The 21,036-nt window shown below is 41.0% G+C and overlaps 1 protein-coding gene and 3 long non-coding RNA genes across 12 annotated transcripts in view; 2 read left to right on the top strand and 2 right to left on the bottom strand.

The window, feature by feature from the left end:
* Nucleotides 1–21,036, bottom strand: part of LOC126986309 (uncharacterized) — a 145,956-nt gene that overhangs the window by 1,101 nt on the left and 123,819 nt on the right. For 6 of the 7 annotated variants that reach the window (XM_050842292.1, XM_050842293.1, XM_050842287.1 and 3 more), the window contains 14 exons: nt 18,765–18,877; nt 17,355–17,576; nt 16,519–16,699; nt 15,244–15,356; nt 14,952–15,099; nt 9,689–9,721; nt 6,455–6,556; nt 6,061–6,281; nt 4,742–4,865; nt 3,580–3,828; nt 1,964–2,112; nt 1,570–1,752; nt 818–920; nt 480–611 (listed from right to left, as the gene is read on the bottom strand). In XM_050842292.1, the coding sequence (XP_050698249.1) occupies nt 480–611; nt 818–920; nt 1,570–1,752; nt 1,964–2,112; nt 3,580–3,828; nt 4,742–4,865; nt 6,061–6,281; nt 6,455–6,556; nt 9,689–9,721; nt 14,952–15,099; nt 15,244–15,356; nt 16,519–16,699; nt 17,355–17,576; nt 18,765–18,877 (2,073 nt within the window). The remainder of the gene's footprint in view (nt 1–479; nt 612–817; nt 921–1,569; nt 1,753–1,963; nt 2,113–3,579; nt 3,829–4,741; nt 4,866–6,060; nt 6,282–6,454; nt 6,557–9,688; nt 9,722–14,951; nt 15,100–15,243; nt 15,357–16,518; nt 16,700–17,354; nt 17,577–18,764; nt 18,878–21,036) is intronic. The other variant, XM_050842288.1, reaches the window with a different exon arrangement.
* On the top strand, nt 9,730–11,232 carry LOC126986310 (uncharacterized). 3 transcript variants are annotated; one of them, XR_007739510.1, is made up of 3 exons: nt 9,730–10,725; nt 10,811–10,980; nt 11,151–11,232. It is a non-coding gene; the product is annotated as an uncharacterized LOC126986310 (long non-coding RNA). The 3 variants fall into 3 exon arrangements; XR_007739509.1 differs by having other exon boundaries at nt 10,811–10,895; nt 11,066–11,220; XR_007739508.1 differs by having other exon boundaries at nt 11,066–11,220.
* LOC126986311 (uncharacterized) lies at nt 14,097–14,774 on the top strand. The gene is made up of 3 exons (XR_007739511.1): nt 14,097–14,241; nt 14,315–14,396; nt 14,539–14,774. It is a non-coding gene; the product is annotated as an uncharacterized LOC126986311 (long non-coding RNA).
* LOC126986312 (uncharacterized) lies at nt 18,969–20,283 on the bottom strand. Its single transcript, XR_007739513.1, has 3 exons — nt 19,917–20,283; nt 19,612–19,733; nt 18,969–19,428 (listed from the first exon to the last, which is right to left on the bottom strand). It is a non-coding gene; the product is annotated as an uncharacterized LOC126986312 (long non-coding RNA).

Genomic DNA, 21,036 nt, shown 5'->3' with positions numbered 1-21,036 from the left:
TGGATGCCATTATTGGCCGTGTTTTCGCTGTGCTCTTCAAACGCTAGCACACGCTCTCTCGGCGAAAACAGGGCCAATAATGGCGTCCAAATCTTAGGTTGTTGGGACTATCTATCGAGGGACTCTACAGATCATGACCCAGAAACGGGTTACGCAACATGGAAGACGCTATGGGCCATATTTTAAGACACCATCGCTTCTCACATCAACTATTTCTAAAGGTCAAAGAGGGATCAATCTGTGTTTTTCATGAGTTTTTTTAAGGTTCATGGCACAGAAGAAGGGTCAAACTACCACCAGGGTCATAAAACTACCCCTGGAAATGCTCACAACTCCTACGAAAGCCTCTTCAATTATGTGTTCCTTGTGGGCGATATGTCTTTTAATATGACCCTATAGGTTACGATAGGTTAGGTTCATCTCTTATAATAATGGTAACAATCTCTCCCTCTCTCTCTCTCTCTCTCTCTGGCTCTTACCTCGTTCAGCGTGGTCTGCGAGACGTCGTACTCCGTGACTCCCAGCGCCTTGGCCCCGTTGAGTGTGTCGAAGATGAGCCGCAGGGGAAGCTGGCGGCTCACCTCCACCACCAGGCTCAAGTGATGCTGCTCCTGAGGGGGTGGAATGATTGATTGGTTGACTGAGTGACTGACTGACTGATTGATTGAATACCCTCTTCATCACCACCTCCACCAATATCAATACCATTTTCATAACCATCTCCACCACCACCACCACCAGCGTACCTTCATCACCACCTCCACCAATATCAATACCATTTTCATAACCATCTCCACCACCACCACCACCAGCGTACCTTCAGCAGCACCTCCTTCAGCTGGCTCCTGAGGTAGTCGACCACATAAGTCATGTCCTCAATGTCCTTGGTCTTAAGCCTCACTGTGTACTTGTCTCCGAGCCTGATGGAAAAAGACGAGACGGAACGATAGATGGTTGGTTAGGGTTGATCAGTGTGTGTGTGTGTGTGTGTGTGTAATTTTTTTTTCTGATTGTTTTTGTTTACTTTTTATAATGGTTTCAGCCCTGCACCTTCCTCCTATGACGATGAAAACAATAGAGGTGTATACTGAAGGAGGTATTTCTGTATTTTTTGTATGATTATGGACTCTCTCTCTCTCTCTCTCTCTCTCTCTCTCTCTCTCTCTCTCTCTCTCTGCATGTGTCTCCCTTTCTTGATGTGATACTGATGCGATTCAATCCTTTCTCTCTGTTTCTCTTTCCATGTATCTCCCTTCCTTTATCTGAAATCACCTCTCTTCTATCATTCTCTCTCTCTCTCTCTCTCTCTCTCTCTCTCTCTCTCTCTCTCTCTCTCTCTCTCCAAATCCTTTTCTCTCCTTAACCAATCGCTCTCTCTCCTCTCCTAATCCCTGTCTCTCCTCTCCCAATCCCTTCCCCTCCTCTTCTAATCCCTGTCTCTCCTCGCCCAATCCTCCTCCCTCCTCTCTCAATCCCTTTCTTCTCTCCTCCCCCAATCCCTCTCTCTCCAAATCCCTTCTCTTCTCTCCCTCCCTACCCCTCCCACTCTCCCCTCTCTCCCTCCCTCACCTGTACTTGAGGTAGTGGGGTGAACCGAGGCAGACAAGGTGTCCGTTCACCATGATGGCCAGGCGGTGTGAGAGCTGGTTCACCTCGTCCATGGAGTGTGACGTGAGGAGCACCGAGCGCCCGTCCTGCGGCACGCTCTGTATCGCCTGCCACACCAGCCGCCGCGACGAGGGGTCCATGCCGCTGTGAGGGGGACGAGGGGAGAGGCATGAAGGGGGGTGGTGATGATGGTGGTGATGGGGAATGGAGTATATATGGTGTTGTTGTTTGAGAATGAGGAAAAGATGAGTTAATGTTAGTGTGGAGAAGGAGATGATGGGTTTGGATGAAGAAGTGGTGATAGTGGTATTAATCTCTCTCTCTCTCTCTCTCTCTCTCCCACACACACACTCACGTCGTAGGCTCATCCATCAGCACGAGGAGAGGGTTTCCGAGCAGCGACACGGCCACTGACAGTTTCCTCTTGTTACCCCCGGACAGGTGACGTACATAGGTGTTGACCTCGGCGCTCAGACCCAGCTGCTTGATGGCCTGGTCCACCACCTGACGGGAAGAGCAATATGTGTTGGGTATTCTCGGATGCTTTTGGCTCTCACAACAAATAGTTCCCAAGGCCTTTAACTCTTTCCATCCATAACGTAGATGTCGGCGTCACAGTATGGAAAGCGTCAAGAGGAAATGGAAGAAGATTAATCCTCTTCTAAGCCTCTCAATCCTCCTCTAAATTCCTCTTATTCCTCTTCTATTTTCTCTTAAGAGGTTTAGAAGAGGAGTAAGAGGAAATGGAAGAGGATTAAGAGGAAATGGAAGAGGATTAAGAGGAAATGGAAGAGGATTAAGAGGAAATGGAAGAGGATTAAGGGGTTTAGAAGAGGAGTAAGAGGAAATGGAGGAGGATTAAGGGGTTTAGAAGAGGAGTAAGAGGAAATGGAAGAGGATTAAGAGGTTTAGAAGAGGAGTAAGAGGAAATGGAAGAGGATTAAGAGGTTCAGAAGAGGAGTAAGAGGAAATGGAAGAGGATTAAGAGGTTTAGAAGAGGGGTAAGAGGAAATGGAAGAGGATTAAGAGGTTCAGAAGAGGAGTAAGAGGAAATGGAAGAGGATTAAGAGGTTTAAAAGAGGAGTAAGAGGAAATGGAAGAGGATTAAGAGGTTCAGAAGAGGAGTAAGAGGAAATGGAAGAGGATTAAGAGGTTCCGAAGAGGAGTAAGAGGAAATGGAAGAGGATTAAGAGGTTCAGAAGAGGAGTAAGAGGAAATGGAAGAGGATTAAGAGGAAATGGAAGAGGATTAAGAAGTTTAGAAGAGGATTAAGAGGAAATGGAAGAGGATTAAGAGGTTTAAAAGAGGAGTAAGAGGAAATGGAAGAGGATTAAGAGGTTTAAAAGAGGAGTAAGAGGAAATGGAAGAGGATTAAGAGGTTCAGAAGAGGAGTAAGAGGAAATGGAAGAGGATTAAGAGGTTCAGAGAGGTAAGAGGAAATGGAAGAGGATTAAGAGGTTCAGAAGAGGAGTAAGAGGAAATGGAAGAGGATTAAGAGGAAATGGAAGAGGATTAAGAAGTTTAGAAGAGGATTAAGAGGAAATGGAAGAGGATTAAGAGGTTTAAAAGAGGAGTAAGAGGAAATGGAAGAGGATTAAGAGGTTCAGAAGAGGAGTAAGAGGAAATGGAAGAGGATTAAGAGGTTCAGAAGAGGAGTAAGAGGAAATGGAAGAGGATTAAGAGGTTTAGAAGAGGAGTAAGAGGAAATGGAAGAAATGCAGAAACCTTGTTAGCTGTCACTAGGCTCATAAAACTACCCATGGAAATAGCTACCCACACCCTATGCAAAAGCTATATAGAAATAAGGAAAAAAACAAAGGAAAGAAAGATAGAAATAAAATAAAAATAAGAAAAGAAAAAAGGAAAGAAAGGGAAAAGAAAGATGAAACAAAAATAAGAAATCAAACAACAAAACAAGAATTAAATAAATAAATAAATAAGATAAATAAAAAAGGACCCTAAGCTGCCCACCTTTGCCGTCCTTGGTCCCGTGGCGCCCCTGATCCTGGCCATGTTGGTGAGCACTTCCTTGGGGGTGAGGTTGGGGTCGAGGGCGTGGCTCTGGGGGCAGTAGCTGAGGATGGGGCGGGGCAGCTCCAGCGCCTCCTCCAGCAGCAGTCCGTTCACCAGGATCTGCCCCCTCGACGGCCGCAGGTCCCCCGTCAGGCAGCGGAAGGTGGTGGTCTTGCCGGCACCGTTCAGACCCAACAGACTGAAGCACTGCAAGGGAGACAGGGTGGGTTTTTTATTTTATTTTATTTTGTTTTATTTTTTTCGTCTATTTTTTTGTTCATTTTTCTTTTATAACTTTTTTTTTTTCATTTTTTTTGTTTGTTTTGCTTCTCCATTTTTTGTATGTTTTGTATTTGTTTTGTGTTTTTTTCTTAATATTTTGTTTGTTTTGTATGTTTTGTTTTTTTTAATGTTTTGTTTTTTGTTTGTTTTGTTTCCGTTTTTCTAATTTTTTGTTTGTTTTATATTTGTTTTCTGTTTTTTTCTTAATATTTTGTTTGTTTTGTATGTTTTGTTTTTTTAATATTTTGTTTTCTGTTTGTTTTGTTTCCGTTTTTCTAATTTTTTGTTTGTTTTATATTTGTTTTCTGTTTTCTTTTTAATATTTTGTCTGTTTTTGTTTTGTTTTTGAGTGTTTGGTGTGATCTTGCGGTAGGTGAAGAGTTTGTATTATAGTGAATTTATCTTTGCTGTTTTCTTATTTAATTTCTTATGATTTAACTAAAGAACTGCTGGGGGACAAGTTTTCTTTTCTTTTCTTTTAAGGTTTGGTATGATATTTGGGGAGGTCACGGATATGTATTACAGTGAAAAAGTCTTAAATGTTTCCACTTTTTGCTCTTTTAGGTATAACTGAAGCACTGCAAGGGGACAGTTTGGGTTTTATTTTTCATTTTCTGCTTTCTTTCACTTGATTGTTTGTTTTGACTGTCTGGTGTGATTATGGAGGTGATGAGAGTATTTTACATCAGTGCATCAATAATCAACATCAATAAGGCTAATCAATGCTTTTAACAATAACTTCAATGACAGTTTTTGAGTGTGAAACCAATAAATGCAATGTTCTCAGTACAATCTATATATATGACCAAGTAACATTGCTCCCTATGATGGCCCTCACCTCCCCGCGGCGCAGTGCCAGGAAGAGGCTCCCCACAGCACTGACACGAGGGCTGCTGAAGTCCCGTCCGAGCCCCACCAGCCGCAGCACTGTGTCGTAGAGGGAGGTACCGCCACATTGGATCCTGCCGAGACAAACCACAGTCATATAACCATAGAGCATAGAACAAGACTATTACTAAAGGATATTACTGAAGTCTATCCTACTGTGTCTGTGTGTTAAGAGTGAATGAAGATATATTGATGTTACTGACTCACAGAACCAAAGAACTATAGAGCAACAGAACCACAGACCACAGAAAAGGCTATTATTGAAGGATATTACTGAAGTCTATCCTATTGTGTCTGGGTGTTAAGAGTGAATGAAGATATATTGATGTTATTGACTCACAGAACCAAAGAACTATAGAGCAACAGAACCACAGACCACAGAAGGTTATTATTAAAGGATATTACTGAAGTCTGTCCTATTGTGTCTGGGTGTTAAGAGTGAATGAAGATATATTGATGTTATTGACTCACAGAACCAAAGAACTATACAGCAACAGAGCCAAGGACCACAGAAGGTTATTATTAAAGGATATTACTGAAGTCTATCCTACTGTGTCTGGGTGTTAAGAGTGAATGAAGAGCAACAGAACCACAGACCACAGAAGGTTATTATTAAGGGATATTACTGAAGTCTATCCTATTGTGTCTGGGTGTTAAGAGTGAATGAAGATATATTGATGTTATTGAGTCGTATTAAAAGACATTTCGTCGTCCAGGAGCGCATATTAGACAAGACTTTCGTAGGAGTTGTGGGCATTTCCAGGGGTAGTTTTATGACCCTGGTGGTAGCTTGACCCTTCTTCTGTACCGTGAACCTGAAGAAACACTCATTAGAACCCGACTGACCCCCTCTTTGACCTTTAGAAATATATGCTGTGAGATGCGAAACTGTCTTATAATACCAATCATTGACTCACAGAACCAAAGAACCATAGAGCAAAAGAACTACAGACCACAGAAAAGGGCTATTACTAAAGTGTGTGTAATCCTCCTTCCCCTCAAGTCTTTATTAGTGCTGCAAAAAATTAGTGAAGAAAAAGTGAGAAAGTATGGTAACAATATGTAATTATGAATATGACTAATAATGCAAATAATAAAAATAATGATAGTGAAAAATTAAAACTGTAAAAAGTGTATTGTTCCATCTTTCTTGGTATGAAAATAAGGCAACCTATTGACACACCACACCAATACATACAGATATAATGACCAATGACAATGTAGTAATAACAATAACAATAAAAACAAAAGACAGCAATGACCACTCACTTGATCCTCTCGGCCGCCACGTCCTTGTCCTCCTCGCCCTCTCCGATCAGCGGCAGGGGGGCGGGGGCACGCGATGGGCGGGGGAGGATTAGCAGCGCCCAGCCTACCGCCGCCCAAGCCGCCAGGGCCACCATGTACACGCCCAGTCCACCCTGAAGGTCCGCGTCCCAGCTGAACGGCGACTGGTAGAGGTCCATGTCGAAGTGGGCCATGATGGACGACTGGAGGGAAGGACATTGGCGTTAGTTTTACAGTCGAACACGGTGACATTGTAAGCACCCAAAGAAAGAAAGAAAGGAAGAGAAAGAAAGAAAAATGACATTGTAAACACCCAAAGAAAAAGAAAGGGAGAAAGCTTCTTTAATATTTTCCACCAAGAGCCTGGAACACTCACCCTGGCATACCCTGCGGCCATGTCCTTGAGGCTGCAGGTGAAGGCAAAGGGCGGGAACACGAGGAACAGGTACTTGATCACTGCTGCTGTGTCTTGCATGCCCTGGGGGTGGTACGGAGGGGGGAACGGGGGAGAAAGAGCGTGCGTTAGTGTTTGAGTCCTGGGGCGGGAGGGCTGAGGGGGGTTGTATGTGTTGTTGTTGTGGGGGCGGAAGGGGGTTGTATGTTGTTGTTGTTGTTGTTGTTGTTTTCTTTGTCTGTTTGTGTGTTAGTGTTTGGTTTCTTGGGGGTTGGTTATGTGTGTGTGTGTGTGTGTTTGTACGTTTCTGTTGTTGTTGTTGTTGTTGTTGTTGTTGATGTTGTTATTGTTGTTGTTGTTTTATATTTGTTTTTGTTCGGATGTAGATTTTGTGTTTGTCTGTTTTTTTTTTGTTTTTTTTTGTTAACTCTGGTCGTGTTTTCATTCTCTCTCTCTCTCTCTCTCTCTGCATGTATCTCTCTTTGTTTCTGTCTTTCTGTCTAATTATGTGTCTTTCTATATGTACAAATCTCTCTCTCTCTCTCTCTCTCTCTCTCTCTCTCTCTCTCTCTCTCTCTCTCTCTCTCTCTCTCACACACACATGCAGCTACGTCACTATTCACTAGGGCGTTACAAAGGCACATCAGGCCAGGCATAACATAACCAATAACAGTAGCGGGCGAAGGGTGTGAGGGACGGCCAGCACCCTCGCCACACACACCGCCTGCCTCACTCTCCGATACAAGTCTTTAGAGCACGGGGAGAGGCTATGCACAGGTAGGTTATGGTAGTAGAATGAGAATTAATAGTGTAGATAAGTGTTTGAGGGTATAAAACGTTAAGTCGCATTGCAAACATAGGTGACTCAGCCAATCTTATGTTCTATTCATTCATTCATTCATAGGAGAGGCTATGCACAGGTAGGGTATGGTAGATAAGTGTTTGAGGGTATAAAACGTTAAGTCGCATTGCAAACTGGAGGGTAAGTCAGACAATTTTAACTTCCCTCTGTTCTTAGTATACAAAACCACAAGAGGCATGTTACTGTAGTCTGCAAAAATAATTAAGGAAATAAATGTTTGAGGATATAAGAAGGTAAAGTCGCATTGCAAACATAGGAGGTAAGTCAGCTAATCTTACGTTCCCTCTGTTCTTAGTATACAAAACCACGAGGTATGTTACTGTAGTCTGCAAAAATAATAAAGGAAATAAATGTTTAAGGATATAAGAAGGTAAAGTCACATTGCAAACATAGGAGGTAAGTCAGCTAATCTTACGTTCCCTCTGTTGTGACTCTACAATACAACAAGAGGTATGTTACTGTAGTCTGCAAAAATAATAAAGGAAATAAATGTTTGAGGATATAAGAAGGTAAAGTAGCATTGCAAACATAGGAGGTAAGTCAGCTAATCTTACAATCCCTCTGTTCTGACTCTACAAAGCTACAAGAGGTATGTTACTGTAGTCTGCAAAAATAATAAAGGAAATAAATGTTTGAGGATATAAGAAGGTAAACTCGCATTGCAAACATAGGAGGTAAGTCAGCTAATCTTACAATCCCTCTGTTCTGACTCTACAAAGCTACAAGAAGAACGTTACTGTAGTCTGCAAAATATAAAGAAAAATAAATGAATGTTTGAATAAGTACGAATGTTAAGTCGCATTGCAAACCAGGGAACAAGTGAGCTAGTCTTTGCTTCCCTTTATGTATTCTTATTAAACAGAATAAGAGAGGCTATGAACTGGCTCATTATAGGTAAAAAATATTAATGTGAATTGAACCAGCAAATTAGGACAGAGGTCAGAGTCTCCCATCGTCTCTGTTTAAGTCTCAGCAAAGTTATATTTTCTGGGAGATCACTCGAGAGAAACATAGAGCATAAAAGTCTGACAAATACGAGTTTTAGGTGATAAAATACAATAAAAAAGCCACCAGGAAGAAACTCAATCATAAATTCAAATCAGAAAAGAAAGATGAATACCAATATTATCTAAGATGAGAAACACCTGTCATAAAAAGCCAGCGATAAACAAAATAACGTACAGAAAAGCAGAAAAAAATGACCATTGCCAATTTTGAGATGAAAAACGTTTGTAACAAAATGAAGTAAACGTAAAATTGAAGACACCAGCAAAAACCTCAATCACAAAAACAAGGGAGAGACCAACGAATGTCAATTTTATAAGATGGAAAATGTCTGTAATAAAACCAAATCAATCGCAAAACCACGAATAACAACTAAGAACCTAAATCAACAAACAGTAGATCATGCCTAAAGGGGGCGGAGGTAAACAACAGCCATCACTTCACAGCATTCAGCAGCACTAGGGGTCAGGTCAGCCAGAGGTCAATAACAGAGTCGGAGCATAACAAGACAGCGAGGGCGGTACATTCAGCGACAGACAAAGGCTTGGCCACAATGTAAGGGTAAGTCTGCCTCCTTGTATGCGCCTTAACCTATCAGTACTCACGCCAGGGAAAGAATACCTGAGAAAACTGTGTTAATATTGTGTGTAGGTCAAGTATTTTTTTTCAGTCTTTTATCGTTAGTTTTAGGGATCAATTTTAAATGGATGGTAATCTTCCTTGTCGGGTTACTATTACTACTACCACTACCATTACTACTACTACTACTACTACTACCAACGTAAAATAATGCCAGAATTGATGAAATGCTTATATATGACAACTTCTGATACTGTTGTTGCTACTACTACTACTACTACTACTACTACTATTACCACCTCTACTACTGCTTCTCGGAGGGTTAAATTCATTCCTTAATCAAAAATATCGTAATCCTTTCCATGAATTCAGTAAACAACGCTAAATAAAGATTGATCAACTTACTTCATTTTGCCAACAACTAAGTTTGACAACAGATCATTTTGACACCTTTCATACTGACGGCAAGAAATTCCGACAACATTTTTCACTTCGGCAACAGTTCATTTTGCCAACACTTTACGTTAACACCTCTGATTCAACGTTCCTTACTGTCTCTCCTCCTGACGCGAGTACTAATACGGAAGGCCACATACGAACAGGCAAACACACAGAAGCCATACGTACTAAAAAAGAGAGCGGGTTCCTGACTACACTAGGGCAGGACAAGACACAACGCGGCATGTTAGAGAGGGCATGGGGAGAGGGTGGCGGGCATGCACAGGCCAGGCCACACCTCTGCATCCTGGCGGCATTCACGGGCTACTCACAAAGACTGCCGAGGCCCTGTCATACTCCCCCTCCTGGCCGTGGGAGAAGGAGGAGGCGTCAGTGATCGTAGGGGAGAGGAACGTGACTCACCTTACGTAACGCTAGTGTGGTGGGATTTGTTGGTGATTTTGTGTGTTTGAGCTACGAGATAATTCACTTTGTAATTACGTAACTTCTACATATCTAACTTAACCCGGTAGCAGCGACGGGCCAAGTTTTTCCCATGATATAAAACCCCGAAATAGATGATGCGTAAACTGGTCACAAATGCGTTGATATATATTATGAAATGGTTTGTGTGAGGGATGATTTTTTTCTCATTTTTCTTGCTTAGAGGGACCTTTAAGAAACATGATCCCCGCGGCTACTGGGTTAACGGAACTGACTTTGGACTCGATATTTTCCGCTGGCACTCTGGTGGTTTGTTTCTGTCTTAGCGCTGCATTACAAGTTGAATTTGAGAAGTTTCAGGTCCCTACAAAGATCGGTTTAGGGGGCGTATTACAGGTCCAATCCGAGAAGTTTCAGGTCCCTACAAAGATCGGTTTAGGGGGGGCGTATTACAGGTCCAATCCGTGAAGTTTCAGGTCCCTACAAAGATCGGTTTAGGGGGCGTATTACAGGTCCAATCCGAGAAGTTTCAGGTCCCTACAGTTACTCATCCCGAATTCTGTAGGGACCTGAAACTTCTTGGAATGGATTTGTATTGATGTCCCTAAACTGACCATTGTAGGGACCCGAAACTTCTCGGATTTGACTTGTAATACAGCCCTTAACCTTTATGAAATTCACTCCCAAGCTCACTTCATCATCCTCAAAGTACATTCATATCACATTCCAGTGAGAGCACAGGAGAGGCTTGACAGGTATAAATAGAATCCAAGCTCACTTCATCATCCTCAAAGTACATTCATATCACATTCCAGTGAGAGCACAGGAGAGGCTTGACAGGTATAAACAGAATCCAAGCTCACTTCATCATCCTCAAAGTACATTCATATCACATTCCAGTGAGAGCACAGGAGAGGTTTGACAGGTATAAACAGAATCCAAGCTCACTTCATCATCTTCAAACTACATTCATATCACATTCCAGTGAGAGCACAGGAGAGGTTTGACAGGTATAAACAGAATCCAAGCTCACTTCATCATCCTCAAAGTACATTCATATCACATTCCAGTGAGAGCACAGGAGAGGTTTGACAGGTATAAACAGAATCCAAGCTCACTCCATCATCCTCAAAGTACATTCATATCACATTGCAGTGAGAGCACAGGAGAGGTTTGACAGGTATAAACAGAATCCAAGCTCACTTCACCATCTTCAAAGTACACTCATATCACATTCCAGCAAGAGCAAAGGAGAGGTTTGACAGGTATAAACAGAATCCAAGCTCACTTCATCATCCTCAAAGTACATTCATATCACATTCCAGTGAGAGCACAGGAGAGGTTTGACAGGTATAAACAGAATCCAAGCTCACTTCATCATCCTCAAAGTACATTCATATCACATTGCAGTGAGAGCAAAGGAGAGGCTTGACAGGTATAAAAAGAATAAGTCCACAAATCAGTATCCTTGCCACAAGATATAAAAAGCACCAAAACACATAATCGTCACTTTCATAAACAAAAAGCCTGCCATCGTTTTCTTCTTTTCAGATAGTCGGAAAAGAACTGCCATCATGTCATTTGGCTTAAGGTTTAGGGAGAAATGAAAAGGCCAATTCCAGAACACTCAAACCCTGAATGACGAAGACAACTATACAGAAATTGATGTTGACAAAAACCTGGAAATCATTGAAAAATTACTTAGGTGATTATTTTATGAGGGTGACGATATGGTAATCAGAAGTCAGCAACAAGTATCAATGCCAATAGGTAGTGGAATACAAAGGAAAGATATTCAAATGTTCTAAAAGATGACTAGAAATACCTTGAACCAAAGAGATATGCTTGCTTCTCAATACCCAGAAACCTAAACACAGCAAAGGAAGAGAATTTTGAAACATTCACCCACAACACATTAAGGTCCCTCCCATCACACGCATTCCCTCTTAGAAACACAAATAAAGCTATAACCGTGTGTTCCATTATTCTGCAACACTTACTCACAACACATTATTCCTCCTTTTCCTCCCAGAACTCATCCATTCCTTCCTTGCTCTTAGAAACACAAATAAATAAAGCTATAACCGTGTAATCCATTTTTCTGCAACACTTACTCACAACACATTATTCCTCCTTCCTTTCCTCCCAAAACTCACCCATTCCTTCCTTGCTCTTAGAAACACAAATAACTTTAACTGTAACCATGTATTCCATTATTCTGCAACACTTACTCACAACACATTATTCCTCCTTCCTTTTCTCCCAAAACTCACTCATTCCTTCCTTGCTCTTAGAAACACAAATAAATAAAACAATAACCATGTATTCCATTATTCTGCAACACTTACTCACAACACATTATTCCTCCTTTTCCTCCCAGAACTAACTCATTCCTTCCTTGCTCTTAGAAACACAAATAAATAAAGCTATAACCATGTATTCCATTATTCTGCAACACTTACTCACAACACATTATTCCTCCTTTTCCTCCCAAAACTCACCCATTCCTTCCTTGCTCTTAGAAACACAAATAAATAAAGCTATAACCATGTATTCCATTATTCTGCAACACTTACTCACAACACATTATTCCTCCTTTTCCTCTCAGAACTCAACCATTCCTTCCTTGCTCTTAGAAACACAAATAAATAAAGCTATAACCATGTATTCCATTATTCTGCAACACTTACTCACAACACATTATTCCTCCTTTTCCTCTCAGAACTCATCCATTCCTTCCTTGCTCTTAGAAACACAAATAAATAAAGCTATAACCGTGTATTCCATTATTCTGCAACACTTACTCACAACACATTATTCCTCCTTCCTTTCCTCTCAGAACTCAACCATTCCTTCCTTGCTCTTAGAAACACAAATAAATAAAGCTATAACCATGTATTCCATTATTCTGCAACACTTACTCACAACACATTATTCCTCCTTCCTTTCCTCCCAAAACTCACCCATTCCTTCCTTGCTCTTAGAAACACAAATAAATAAAACTATAACCGTGTATTCCATTATTCTGCAACACTTACTCACAACACATTATTCCTCCTTCCTTTCCTCCCAAAACTCACTCATTCCTTCCTTGCTCTTAGAAACACAAATAAATAAAGCTATAACCATGTGTTCCATTATTCTGCAACACTTACCCACAACACATTATTCCTCCTTTTCCTCCCAAAACTCATCCATTCCTTCCTTGCTCTTAGAAACACAAATAAATAAAACTATAACCATGTGTTCCATTATTCTGCAACACTTACTCACAACACATTATTCCTCCTTCCTTTCCTCCCAAAACTCACCCATTCCTTCCTTGCTCTTAGAAACACAAATAAAACTATAACCGTGTATTCCATTATTCTGCAACACTTACTCACAACACATTATTCTCCTTCCTTTTCCTCCCAAAACTTCACTCATTCCCTTCCTTAGAAACACAAATAAATAAACTATAACCATGTGTTCCATTATTCTGCAACACTTACTCACAACACATTATTCCTTTCTCCCAAAAACTCCCATTCCTTCCTTATCTTAGACAACAATACAAAATAACTGTAAAACCCATTTATACCATTCAGCTTACTACATTTCCTCCCAAAACTCACCCATTCCTTCCTTGCTCTTAGAAACACAAATAAATAAAACTATAACCATGTATTCCATTATTCTGCAACACTTACTCACAACACATTATTCCTCCTCCTTTTCCTCCCAAAACTCACTCATTCCTTCCTTGCTCTTAGAAACACAAATAAATAAAACTATAACCATGTATTCCATTATTCTGCAACACTTACTCACAACACATTATTCCTCCTTCCTTTCCTCTCAGAACTCAACCATTCCTTCCTTGCTCTTAGAAACACAAATAAATAAAACTATAACCATGTATTCCATTTTTCTGCAACACTTACTCACAACACATTATTCCTCCTCCTTTTCCTCCCAAAACTCACTCATTCCTTCCTTGCTCTTAGAAACACAAATAAATAAAACTATAACCATGTATTCCATTATTCTGCAACACTTACTCACAACACATTATTCCTCCTTTCCCTCCCAAAACTCATCCATTCCTTCCTTGCTCTTAGAAACACAAATAAATAAAGCTATAACCATGTATTCCATTATTCTGCAACACTTACTCACAACACATTATTCCTCCTTCCTTTCCTCCCAAAACTCACTCATTCCTTCCTTGCTCTTAGAAACACAAATAACTTTAACTATAACCATATAATCCATTTTCTCAAAGCATACTTTATACAAACTCATTTCTCGTATCACCTAAATAATTCTTCCCAAGACATTCTTTTTTTTTTACAGCACAGGAAGCAGCTCAAGGGTAACAAAAAGAAAGTGTAGGGAAAAAAAAGCCCGCTAATTGGTGCTCCCACAAGGCAAAAAGTAAAGAGTGCCCAAAAGAGAGGTCAATTTCGGATGGAGAGATGCCTTGATACACTCTCCCACAAGGCAAAAAGTAAAGAGTGCCCAAAAGAGAGGTCAATTTTGGATGGAGAGATGCCTTGATACACTCTCCCACAAGGCAAAAAGTAGAGCAGCCAGAAGAGAGGTCAGTTTCAGGTGGAGAGATACCTTCTTACACTCTCCCACAAGGCAAAAAGTAGAGCAGCCAGAAGAGAGGTCAGTTTCAGGTGGAGAGATGCCTTGATACACTCTCCCACAAGGCAAAAAGTAGAGCAGCCAAAAGAGAGGTCAATTTCAGGTGGAGAGATGCCTTGATACACTCTCCCACAAGGCAAAAAGTAGAGCAGCCAGAAGAGAGGTCAGTTTCAGGTGGAGAGATGCCTTGATACACTCTCCCACAAGGCAAAAAGTAGAGCAGCCAAAAGAGAGGTCAGTTTCAGGTGGAGAGATACCTTGATACACTCTCCCACAAGGCAAAAAGTAGAGCAGCCAAAAGAGAGGTCAGTTTCAGGTGGAGAGATACCTTGATACACTCTCCCACAAGCAACACCTCTTCAACACTCACCCACCACATCTATCATATCCATGTTTTATATTGAGCAAAAGGAACCAATAGAAATACTTCACATTTTCCCCAATCACACTTTCCCCAAACCCTTCACCCCCCCCAACCATTCCCTTAAAGTCAACATGGAAAGCCCGGGGACCCACCTTGACGTAGGACATGACCTGACACACCACCAGCAGGAGGGTGGTGATGAGGCCGATGCCGAAGGAGGCGCAGAAGAAGGAGAAGACCGCCGATGCTTCCGTCCTGAACAACCCCTCGGACAGGTAGAAGAGAGGGAAGAGGCTGAGGCTGCAGGGGGAGAGAGGGCAGTGTTGACAGTACATAATTGCAGTTAAGGTTATGTTAAGATGATAGTGAGTGATATTAAAGATGATAGCGTAAAGATTTAAAGAAGTTACACCCACACAGATATCCACAGCCACACGCACTCACCCATAGAGGAGCGCAAGAACAATGAAGGCCGCCAAGTTCTCCCTCCAGATGAACTGTTGCTCCTTGAAGGCCAGGAAGATGAGCGCAATGAGCAGGACGTCCAGCACCAACACCTGGGACAAAGAAAACGCAATGACGGGGGGAACTACAGCATAACACACGGGTAAAATAGATGTAATAAGTGTGCGTAATAGGACTGAAGAAATGTGAGTGATAATGGAGGGAAGAAGAACATAATAAAACATGGATAAATGCAGATCGAGTGAAGAAATATGAGAACTGGTATTGACGGGGAAGGTTTCGCTCACTATAAAACAAGGATGTGGTGATGTGATAGTTACAGGACCAAAGAAATATTTAAAAAAAGAGGATGAAGAAGGAAACTAAGAAAAGAAAATATAGAAAACAAACGCCAGAGAGGAAGGAAAAAATATGATAGAAATAGAAGCAAAAATGAGAGAAAGAAAATGGAACAAAGGAAGAAGGAAAGAATATGATAGAAATAGAAGCAAAAATGAGTAAGAAAATGGAACAAAGGAAGAGGGAAAAAATGTGATAGAAAGAATAGAAGCAAAAATGAGAAAGAAATTGAAAAAAAGGAAGAAGGAAAAAATGTGATAGAAAGAATAGAAGCAAAAATGAGAGAAAGAAAATGAAACAAAAAAGGAAGAAGGAAAGAATGTAATAGAAAGAATAGAAGCAAAATTAACAGAAAGAAACATAAGTAAAAAAAATGATGATAAAAAAAGAAAGAAGGAAAGAATATGATCGAAAGAATAGAAGGAAAAATCAATAGAAAGAAACATAATTGAAAAAAAAAAGGATGATAAAAAAGAAAAAAAGGAAAGAATATGATCGAAAAAATAGAAAGAAAAATGATAGAAAGAAAAACTGTTGGAAAAAAAAAAAAGGAAAGAATATGATAGAAAAAATAGAGAGAAAAATTATAGAAAAACACTTGAAAAAAAAAAAAAAAAAGGAAAGAATGTGATAGATTAATAGAGAGCAACATAATGTGATAGAAAGAATAGAAGCAAAAATTAATAGAAAGAAACACAATTAAAAAAAAAAAACTCATTCTCTCTCATTCTTCCTCTTCCTCCTCCTTTTCCTTCCATCCCTATCCCTCCCCCACTACTACTACTACTACTACTACTACTACTACTACTACTACTATTGCTACCTCTACTATTATTTCCGAGGGTTAAATTCCTTTCAAAATCAAACATATGAGAAAAAGAAATCCACACTCTCTCCAGACCCTCCCTTCCTTACCCCAGTGTCCCAGAGAGCACTAGAGATCCAGTAGGTTGTCTTCGATAGGCCGGCAAGGTGCAGCAGCCGCCTCTCGCCTCGCACCCTCTCGGCCACGACGCAGCCCACAGTGGCCGAGCAAACGACAGTCATGGCCACCAGCACCAGTAGCCCGATGCCGAGGTCTGCCACGTATTGCTGTCTGTTCATGCGAGGAAGAACGGTGTGTCAGTAAGAGTAATAATGGCAATAATAATGTTCATAATTATACAAAGAAAGAACACAAAAACAGATAGATAGATAGATAGAAAGAGACACATAGAGACAGAGAGAGATAGATAAACAGAGAAAGACAAAGAGAGAGAGAAAAAGAGATAGAGGTAGATAGATAGATAGACAGAAAGAGAGACAGAGAGACAGAGAAAGAGATAGATAAACAGAGAAAGACAAAGAGAGAGAGAAAAAGAGATAGAGGTAGATAGATAGATAGACAGAAAGAGAGACAGAGAAAGAGATAGATAAAAAAGAGAAAGACAAAGAGAGAGAGAAAAAGAGATAGAGGTAGATAGATAGATAGACAGAGAGAGAGAGATAAACAGATAAAGACAAAGAGAGAGAGAAAGAGAGATAGAGGTAGATAGATAGATAGACAGAGAGACAGAGAAAGAGATAGGTAAACAGAGAGACAGAGACAGAGAGAAAAGGAGATAAAGAGAGATATATAGACAGCAAGAAAAAGACCAACCCAAAGAGACAGACAGATAGATAAACTGAGAAAAAAGACAGAGATAGACAGAGAGAGACACAGACAGACAGACAGAGAGAGGTACACCCCACCCCCCTCATCCCCCACTCACATGTTCATGCTCCAAATTCCATACGAGGTGAAGATGATCGGATGGTTGATGGCGGTGATGCTGTGGTCCGCTCCGGCCAGCCTCCGAAGCCGGGCGTTGTTGAGCAGGTTGATGTAGGTGGGCAGGGCATGATAGGCAGAGTTATCGTACCACACCATTGCCCCCGGCCGCCCTGTCTCGCCCTCTCTCGGGTCACGCACTCCTAGGGTAATGCCAGCTTGCCTGAGGAAGGTTAGAATAGGTCATGAAGGGTCAGGAGGAGACTGGATTTGTTAGATTGCTTCAGAAAGGTTAAACGTCAGAAGAGGATTGGTTCTAAATAGCTATGCTTAACCCGGTAGCTGCGGGGATCATGTTTCTTAATGGTCCCTCTAAGTGAAAAAAATGAGAAACAATCATCACTCACACAAACCATTTCATAATATATATCAAAGCATTTGTGATCAGATTATGCATCATCTATTTTGGGGGTTTATATCATGGCACAAATTTGGCCTGTCGCTGCTACACGGTAAAGCCACAAATTTGGCCCGTCGCTGCTACACGATTAATGGACACAGACAGAGACAAACAAACAGAGAAAGCTAAATGGACAGAGAGACAGAGACAGACAGACAGATAGAGAGGTACACCCCCCCCCCTTTTTTTACCCCCTACAGAAGCAAAAGATAAGGTAAGGATTTGTAATAATTATGCCCAGGATAATGCCAGTTTGCTTGTGAAAGGTTGAAGAATGCCAAAATCAGGAGAGAACTGGTCATGAATGGTTGGTTGATTGCTTCAGAAAGAAAGACAAAAGTTATGAAAGGACAGAAGACACTTGGTTATTTAATGCCACATCTACAGTGATACCAACTTGCCTGAGAAAACAAAAACAACAACAAAAAAAGGCATAAAACTTCAGGAGAGCTTAGTTTTAAAAGACATACAAATTTAACCCGGTAGCAGCGACGGGTCAAATTTGTGGCTTTACCGTGTAGCAGCGACAGGTCAAATTTGTGGCTTTACCGTGTAGCAGCGATGGGCCAAATTTGTGGCTTTACCGTGTAGCAGCGATGGGCCAAATTTGTGGCTTTACCGTGTAGCAGCGACGGGTCAAATTTGTGGCTTTACCGTGTAGCAGCGACGGGTCAAATTTGTGGCTTTACCGTGTAGCAGCGACGGGACAAATTTGTGGCTTTACCGTGTAGCAGCGACGGGCCAAATTTTTGCCATGATATAAACCCCCCAAAAATAGATGATGCATAAACTGAACACAAATGGGTTGATATATATTATGAAATGGTTTGTGTGAGTGATGATTTTTTCTCATTTTTCTCACTCAGAGGGACCATTAAGAAACATGATCCCTGCAGCTACCGGGTTAAAAGACATACAAATTTAAGGAACGGAAGAGGAGCTTGTGCTGACCTGTTCTGCATGTGGTGGCTGCGTGTGGCCAAGATCCACTCATTGAGGCTCGGCTGGTCACTCGTCTCCACCACACAGCGTTCATCCACACACTGGCAGGGCGAATACACACTCTGGGGGCCACAAGAGAAAGCAAAAATGTTCAAAATCTGCATCGGTTCTTCGTAACACATCTCACAAAAGGAAGAACGTCTAAGTGTCTGTATGAGTTCTTTGGAATGTTATGTTAAAGTATTTTGTGTGGACTCCAGTGAAAAAAATATAAACACTTGACGTACAACCCCTCATACACTGTTTCAAATTGCTTGCTATTTTGACCGCTCATGTTTCAACCCCTTATTAACTTGTTTCACTTCTCTATACATTATTAATACATCTCATACACTGAATCAAACCCATGGAGGTAGAATCGGTGGAGTCGACATCAGCCCCAATTAAGTGAATCCGCCCGAGATGTCATTTTTACGGCCAAGTGTTGTCAGGTCAGGCTCCCTCTAATGGGCTCGGCCAGGCTCGCCCACCCCCATCTTTTGGCCGTAAATTTGACAGTTCGTCGGCTTCACCTCAATGAATGGGGTTAGTGGGCTGTGTCAACTCCACCAATTCTACCTCCATGACCAAACCCCTAAGATTTTTATTTCAACCCCATTTGCACTGTTCCAGCCTCTCATACACTATTCTAAACACAATACAAGCAGTTTCAACCCCATATACACTGTTCCAGCCTCTCATACACTATTCTAAACACAATACAAACAGTTTCAACCCCATATACACTGTTCCAACCTCTCATACACTATTCTAAACACAATACAAACAGTTTCAACCCCTTATACACTGTTCCAACCTCTCGTACACTATTCTAAACACAATACAAACAGTTTCAACCCCATATACACTGTTCCAACCTCTCATACACTATTCTAAACACAATACAAACAGTTTCAACCCCATATACACTGTTCCAGCCTCTCATACACTATTCTAAACACAATACAAACAGTTTCAACCCCTTATACACTGTTCCAACCTCTCGTACACTATTCTAAACACAATACAAACAGTTTCAACCCCATATACACTGTTCCAACCTCTCGTACACTATTCTAAACACAATACAAACAGTTTCAACCCCATATACACTGTTCCAACCTCTCATACACTATTCTAAACACAATACAAACAGTTTCAACCCCATATACACTGTTCCAACCTCTCATACACTATTCTAAACACAATACAAACAGTTTCAACCCCATATACACTGTTCCAGCCTCTCATACACTATTCTAAACACAATACAAACAGTTTCAACCCCATATACACTGTTCCAGCCTCTCGTACACTATTCTAAACACAATACAAGCAGTTTCAACCCCATATACACTGTTCCAGCCTCTCGTACACTATTCTAAACACAATACAAGCAGTTTCAACCCCATATACACTGTTTCAACCTCTCGTACACTATTCTAAACACAATACAAAGAGTTTCAACCCCTTATACACTGTTCCAGCCTCTCATACACTATTCTAAACACAATACAAAGAGTTTCAACCCCATATACACTGTTCCAACCTCTCATACACTATTCTAAACACAATACAAACAGTTTCAACCCCTTATACACTGTTCCAGCCTCTCGTACACTATTCTAAACACAATACAAACAGTTTCAACCCCTTATACACTGTTCCAGCCTCTCGTACACTATTCTAAACACAATACAAACAGTTTCAACCCCATATACACTGTTCCAGCCTCTCATACACTATTCTAAACACAATACAAACAGTTTCAACCCCTTATACACTGTTCCAGCCTCTCGTACCCTATTCTAAACACAATACAAACAGTTTCAACCCCATATACACTGTTCCAGCCTCTCGTACACTATTCTAAACACAATACAAACAGTTTCAACCCCTTATACACTGTTCCAGCCTCTCGTACACTATTCTAAACACAATACAAACAGTTTCAACCCCTTATACACTGTTCCAGCCTCTCGTACACTATTCTAAACACAATACAAACAGTTTCAACCCCATATACACTGTTCCAGCCTCTCGTACACTATTCTAAACACAATACAAACAGTTTCAACCCCATTTGCACTGTTCCAGCCTCTCGTACCCTATTCTAAACACAATACAAACAGTTTCAACCCCTTATACACTGTTCCAGCCTCTCGTACACTATTCTAAACACAATACAAACAGTTTCAACCCCATATACACTGTTCCAGCCTCTCATACACTATTCTAAACA

Source organism: Eriocheir sinensis, chromosome 61 (genome assembly GCF_024679095.1).
Source record: "Eriocheir sinensis breed Jianghai 21 chromosome 61, ASM2467909v1, whole genome shotgun sequence".
In the NCBI taxonomy this organism is placed as follows: Eukaryota; Metazoa; Arthropoda; class Malacostraca; order Decapoda; family Varunidae; genus Eriocheir; species Eriocheir sinensis.
Note: the sequence above shows the minus strand (reverse complement) of the source record. Positions and strands in the feature narration are given on the sequence as shown.